The sequence below is a fragment of the Oncorhynchus nerka genome, linkage group LG23 (genome assembly GCF_034236695.1).
Source record: "Oncorhynchus nerka isolate Pitt River linkage group LG23, Oner_Uvic_2.0, whole genome shotgun sequence".
NCBI classification, from domain to species: Eukaryota; Metazoa; Chordata; class Actinopteri; order Salmoniformes; family Salmonidae; genus Oncorhynchus; species Oncorhynchus nerka.
Window position 1 is genome coordinate 27942669 of NC_088418.1, and position 7419 is coordinate 27950087.

The window sequence follows — 7419 nt, forward strand, 5'->3', positions numbered from 1 at the left end:
ACCACCATAAACTGCCAGAACAGCTTCAGTGCACCTTGGCATAAATTCTACAGGTATCTGGAACTCTATTGGATGGATGCAACTCCTCCATTCTTCCAAGATAAAGTCCATCATTTGGTGTATTCTTGATGGTGGTGGAAAACGTCGTCTCATGCACCGTTCCAGGATCTCACGTCTTCAATTGGGTCGAGATCTGGTGACTGAGACACACACAATAAAAATAATCTGTCCTTGTTTGCAACACTCGCTACGGAGTTCCAAATTGCTTATGGGAGCAACATTGGAACAAGAACTGTTTGCCGGGAGCTTCATGAAATGGGTTTCCATGGCTGAGCACCCGCACACAAGCATAAGATCACCATGTGCAATGCCAAGCGTCTGCTGGAGTTGTGTAAAGCTCGCCGTCATTGGCCTCTGGAGCAGTAGAAACACGTTCGCTAATATTTGTTTGGCGAATACCAGGAGAACACTACCTGCCCCAATGCATAGTACCCAACATCAGTGCCCAACCTCACTAATGCTCTTGTGACTGAATGGATGCAAGTCTCTGCAGCAATGTTCCAACATCTAGTAGAAAGCCTTCCCAGAAGAATGGAGGCTGTTATAGCAGCAAAGTCGGACCAACTTCGTATTAATGATTTTGGAATAAGACGTTTGATGAGCAGGTGTCCACATACTTATGTCCATGTGGTGTATGTGTTGCATTTTATATTTTTGATATAGCATATTTTATTTTTTTACTGAGTTACAGTTCATATGAGGAAATTATTCTATGAATGAGATTCTTTACATTTTAGTAATTTAGCAGACGCTCTTATCCAGAGCGACATACAGTAGTGAGTACATACACAATACTTTTTTGGTATTGGTCCCCCGTGGGAATCGAACCACCAACCCTGCCGCTGCAAGCGCCATGCTCTACCAACTGAGCTACACAGGATCACTAGGCTTTAATATATGGATTTTTACATGACTGGAAATGGATATGCATCTGTTGGTCACGGATACCTTAAAGAAAAATGTCCCTCAGGATCTCGTCACGGTATTTTTGCGTGTTCAAATTAATATTGATAAAATGCAATTGTGTTCGTTGTCCGTAGTTTATACCTGCCCATACCATAATCCCACTGCCACCATTGGTGCACTCTGTTCACAACAGTGACATAGGCAAACCGCTCGTCCACACGACACCATACACGTGGACAATTGTACATTAATCTGCTGCCGACAAAGTATCTGCCCAGTAGCTGCCGCAGTGCTAATATTTTATTTATTATTATTATTATATTTTTATGTATTTTTACATGCAAAAATTTATGATGACTTTTCAGCCAGCTGAATAAGAAGTGATAAACAAATCTCAAGTTCAGTTCAATCAAAGCTACCGAAGAGAAGATGTGCATTTTATCTGTGGCCAATGACCTTGAGGCTTCTTGGGTGGGGCAGTACTTATGTAACTCTATGGCAGCACCCAAGAGGGCTAAAGCTGCCAGGACCTCCCAGTATGTGCTGCAGTCGCACACTGTCCTTCACTCACCCGCCTGAAGCCCTTGAGCATGCTCCAATTCCGCGCATTCTATCACGCACAACTTGAGAAAATTGAGGGCTAGCCCCTCCGTAACAACACCAAAAGAAACTGAAATAGCTGAATACAGGAGTTGCCTTACTCAAAGAAAATTTAGCAAAACGTCAATACAACTGGGAAGCGGCCATTTGCCCTGAATGACGCGTCGGCGCTGAGCTGTCGGCTCTCACTCACTCTATCTAGCTAATGTGTTTTTAGTTCCTACTTCTTCAGGTGGTAAATAGCCTAGGCCAATGTGCACAAAAAAAGATGCAGGCAAATTAATCTCTAAAGAGCCAAAAAGAAATCGGATCCTATTTTGACATGTTACACATCAGTCATGCTTTCCCTGATCATGTTAGCTCAAATATCCAACTTCTTTCTTGTCTTACTACTAAATGGCACTGGAAAAAGTTAGTCTAGAGCCCTGACGATAATAGGAAGTAACTGCTGTATCGTTATCGAGCAAAATGTGTCAATTTATTGTGATATGACTTTTTATCCATATTGAATAGGATGCAGCCCTTTTCTTATTCTGCAATTATACCTTGACGTATACACCCTTACATTACAAACTCATACTACATACACCCTTACACACGCTGATATTGCCTACACCTTTATGTACCAGGTCCAGTGTTTGTGCTGCTGTTTTGTCCACAACAATCCTGAGCTGTGTCAAACTTTAAAAAAAGACATCTCTGACCAGTTGGTGTGTGTGTGTGTCCACAGGTGAGCCTGTCCCCCGAGCACCAGGAGTTCTTTGTTTTCCTGCAGCGTCTCCTCAGCCCTGTACTGGAGGCCTACAGCGGGGCGGCCATCTTTGTCCACAGCCTGAGCCAGCCCATGGCCGAGCCCGAGTACACGCAGCAGCTCTTCCGATACCTGCTCACACGCACTGAGAAGGGAGTGGCCGCCTACGGTACGAACCGTTGTTAGACATTTTTTATTTTCTGTACTGCGGCTTTTACTAGATAAAGACTTCGAGGAGCTCTGCAAATCGTAAACTGTAATGCTGCCTAATATCACCTTTTTTATTCTAATGTTCTGACCTGGGGCCATTAGTATGAAGCTTCTCAGAGTAGGAGTGCTGATCTAGGGTCAGCTCCCAACGTCCATGTACTCTAATTCATTGTCATCTAAAAGTCTAAACTGATCCCAAAATTGGCACTACTGAGACTACTACATACAGCCCCCGAGGTTGATCATCTTAGTCAGGACAAACAACCCGAAATAAGATTCTCTCTCCTCTTCTGTTCTCTTCTCTTAGGTGAAAGTGCGACACACTACCTCGTGAAGAACACCGTGAGAACGTTTAAGGAACTTGGGGTGAGAGACCGCTAAATTCTAGCATGTAGCATCCATCCTCTCTCTCTTTGATAGTTCTGAAGACTGTCTTCTGTTAGTCAACTTCTGAAAAGATCTATGCACAAAACTCAGTGGTGGCTAACTGCAGAACAAACTGCTGATATTCTAATCTAAATTCCAAAAAGCTTTTCAAATGTATTTTTTTTTGTAAAAGTCCATCTCTGGTGTTCTCTAATTTAAATGGCTGCAGGTCCTGAAGGAGAGGCGGGAGAACCGTGTGTCATTGGTGGAGCTGAGCAGCACCTTCCTACCTCAAGCGAATCGGAACAAGCTCCTGCATTACATCCTGGGCTTCACCCTCCTGTGACCTACAACCTTCCCACCGAGCTCCACCCACCCTGTCTCCCCTCCACAAGGGCTTTTACTGGCTAGTTCTAACCAATCAGAGGTGCTACTCTATGGAAAGCTTTACCAGGAAGTGCCTTTCGTGAAACCACTATTAGCCAGAAGAGACTTGAAATCAGTCTTCCTCCTCCAGTTGAGACCCTTCCACCTGTAGAACTGTGCAGCTAGATTGAAAGGAAAAAAAAAAAGAAAAAAAACTGTCCATCTGACTCTATAATCGTTCTTCAGTGAAAGTCCGTTTTTAATTGGATTGGTCTTTTAACTATAGGAATACGGATTCATTAACTGTAGGAATACTTACTCATCTTCGTTGGACTAATCATATTGTTTTTCTCTCAGTCCTGTAAATGAACGTCATCTTTACAAACACAAAAAACAATGCCTTTGGTGTAAAAAAAAAATATATATATTTGAGGATATGGGCATTTTTTGGTACCAGAATGCATGTAGAAAATTTGCTCATTGCTAGGCCCCTATCCATACGTTAGAAACTGAAACCACATATTAGAAACGGACATAATGAAGACTATTTAAAAAATAATAATAATAATAAAAAAGCATGCAAGTCGAACTCACTATGTACAAGTGTTACTCATCTCAAGTTTAGTCCATGGGCATATCTACAGTGAGCAGGCAGCCCATGGTTCTGTAGACCTCTAAAGACATTAACCTCATGTGTTGTTCTTTTTCTATGTTGTATGAACGAAAGGGCATTCTGGTGCAACCCACCACATGAAACTTGCCCTTTGTGCTACCTTGAACCTGGGCCACTCGCTTTGATGTCTGACAATCGGCAGACTCGTCTCGCTACCTTTTTTTTCTGACTGAATTGGCAACTGTGGCTCAGATTCCAAGGCACTTGCCGCTGTTAAAACATGAATTCCTGGTGTTAAAACCTAGTTGTATGATTTCCATAGCCATTTGGAACAGCAATGTAGCTAGATGTAAAACCCTAACAAAATGTTTTACATCTGCCGAAATGGAATTATAATTTCTCAATGTCTAACTAAAGCAGAGAGCTGATATGAACAAATATTAATTGCTGCACAATATTTAAAAAATAATAATAATATTTAAAAAATACTCATCCCGAGAGTCATGAAGCATTACGATACCTTGCAAAATCCAGCACTTCCTCTTCATGCACGAGAGTATAGTATAGTTTAGGTATTAAAACTGTAGTCCCGCAGAGGTTACAGTACAGCCAAGTAGGACATTGCAGTGCTGGCACCCTTTTTACAAAATGATTCAAATGTAATAACTGATTATAGTGTTGCTAAAACAACACGCGTTTGTATATTACTAAATGTACTTGGAAGCCTTAAATACCATACAAGGCTCTTGCAATGTATACTTTGACTTTGTCGTGAATCATTTTTGGGTACGGGGGGGTGGGGGGGATCCGATTTGTGCGTTTACCCAACATCTACATGAATGTTCAGCATCAGAACATAAACTTCCTCAAACCTGGCATACGAGTTACATAAGGCATAAGATCAGCATAGCAAGCCTCTTATGTTCCATGAACTTATCTATGGTCTCCCGCTTTATCTTCCTTTTAGTGGGTGGGATGGGAAACTACTCTGTCAATTTTATGTGTTCTTACTCGTAAAGAACGTACTGTAGACTAACTTTACTTAGGGCAACTTGGTTACTCACATGGTTGCCTCCACGCAGAACTTCCAGACACGGTTCTGTCGTTAGCATAGTCACAGGAGGACCTTTTAGGTTATGAACAGTAAATACCTGATGAATGTGTAATTCGGTTCATCAAACAAGCTAACTGGTCCTCCTGAAGATAGCAAGTTAGATGGGAGGTATTGACTTAGGTGTGTGTGTGCCCTATAGCTAGCTTTGCACGCTGGAATAGGTTATTTTAGTCACTTCAAGGAAAAGATCTGTCTCCCTTTTTTTTGCTTTTTAGCCTCACGTAAAGCCGCAAAGCTTTAGCTAGTTAGGATAGAGGGACTATTGATGTACCGACTCCATTTCTCCTGGTTGTCTTTGGTATGGAGCGTGACCCTAATAATCCATCAGCTGCACGGCTTGTCCTTTTACAAGTATGTGTTGACCCTTCTCGTTGTGGACTAGCCTCTCTGGCTGGGTAATAGGGCCCTGTTCTTAAGACTTTTAGAAATGCATCCCTCCTGTCTTTAACATCTCTGATCTGTGAAAGCAAGGTTTCTACTGTACTGTTACTGTCTGATCCATCCTTGCCAAGGAATGAAAGAAGGAATGATTCATGTTCTAGATGTATATGAACAGGGCCCAACTCCCTGTCTGGTAATATTGGGTCTCTGAGGTGTTGGGGTCGTTCATGCCGATGTGCAGCACAAGCTAGTTTGAAAATGAAGGTTTGAGGTAATGGGAGCAGAGGGAAAGCCAATGAAAGTGCAAGGGATGGCTATGACGACACAAATGTTGAAAAAGATGAACTAGAGGGATGACAAAACAGAACGTCTCAAGACCAGTCTCGTTTACACTTGCTACCCATTTTTGATTTGAAGAAATATACTAATTTGGTGTTGTAGGGTGTTAAGGTGGAGAAATATGGGTTTGTGTATAATCCCTATTGTGGTATTATTTATTAATTTGGCAATCATGGTCTGCAAAGGCACGTTGATATGTAACTCATCAAAATGAGTTTCAATGCATTAAGCTTAGCTTGAGTCAATGTCAAATTGTAGCAGATTCCATTTCCCTGTATTTATAGTGTAAAACTGTTTAGATTGAACTCTGCGTTGGTGTCGGTTGTTTAAAAATGTTGGCGCTGAATCTGAATGCAACTCTGCATTTATGATATGGACTGTCATTTTCCATTTGAATTGCACGTCTTTAGTATTCATTAGGACAGAGTTGACACATTGAATAGCAGAGGCTCGCAAGGGGAGTTGAATGAGCACCGAGTATCAAATCCTCATTTTGAAACTTGGTGTTGCCAGGGCCTGGATGTTTCTTTTGGGAACCACACATGGGGAAATACACTTTTGTAGCAACTTGTTTGCTAGGTGCCACACGGTACCTATTGTATGTGTATTGAATGGGGACACCGGTGTGCAGTGCACACTATGAACATAATCACAGCTAACGATCTACTCTCTTGGTACAGACTGTCGCTCCGAGAGCCCAGTATTTAAAGCAATAATAAACCCAGATTCTGTAAGTTACTCAAACTCACCCCTGTGGCACGCCCAAGTCGAGACGAGGCTTTGTGCTTGTATCCGCTGGTCGCCATCAATTTCATAGGTATCTAAATGTGAACTCTATGCTTAACCTGAGAAATGTAGACTAGTGTGTGTGAATACTTTATTTGAAGAGAATGATAGTAGTTTGAGTAGGAAACCAAGTTGGGTTTGTTACCTCTGTATCTTACCACCCCCCCAATAGTTGATGTGTTAATTGTAAGACTCTCGATCGATCAGTGCACAAACATGTTTAGTTTTGGCACATCTGGATGGTGGTTGAATCATGTCACTAATGTGGGCAACATGTTGATGCCAAAAGGATGCATACAAGCGACGTTAACCTGTTGTAGACAATAAACCTTAACTGTATTCTTTGAGCATGATGCCTTTTAATACACTGTAGAGTTTGTTTTGTTTTTTTGGTGTATGTTGTGCATGTTAGCTGAGGCCCATGTAGCATGGCCACTAAAAAGAACTCACCGTAAGAGTAGTAACTCATTTAAAAAAAGAAAGTCATTATTTTCTTACACGAACACAAGTTTACCATAGTCACCAGCTACTAAAAAAACAAATGTCACTCTCTATGTTCCTGCTTCCATAGAACAAAAACAATATTCAAGCACAGTTGTCAGCACATTTTTTTTGTTTTGTTTTGAAATAAATTAATGATTAACAATGCAGCTTTGTCTTGTCATTTTTGAAAGGAATGATGATCAATCACAAAAATTGTGGTGATACATTCATGCCTCTGCGTTTTGAAAAGAGAAATTGCCTTTTGTCCATGACATTTGTAATCGGTTTACATTACTGTGTGGGAAAAGTCCCTTAATGAGATCCTTTTATGTGAGATGAAGACAATACTCAGACGTGCCAAACCTGTATTTTTATGAGGGGAAGTCGCTTAAATGACAATGTAACATTTGGATTTCTACAGAACTATATGACATTAACAGATGA

At 41.3% G+C, this 7419-nt stretch overlaps 1 protein-coding gene across 1 annotated transcript in view; it reads left to right on the forward strand.

Moving 5' to 3' along the window:
• gpam (glycerol-3-phosphate acyltransferase, mitochondrial) overlaps positions 1-7140 on the forward strand; it is a 42213-nt gene extending 35073 nt beyond the window's left edge. The window contains exons 19-21 of the mRNA XM_029629563.2: positions 2297-2486; positions 2835-2893; positions 3123-7140. Coding sequence (XP_029485423.1) covers positions 2297-2486; positions 2835-2893; positions 3123-3239 — 366 coding nt within the window. The 3' untranslated portion in view covers positions 3240-7140. The remainder of the gene's footprint in view (positions 1-2296; positions 2487-2834; positions 2894-3122) is intronic.
• The last annotated feature ends 279 nt before the right edge of the window (positions 7141-7419 follow it).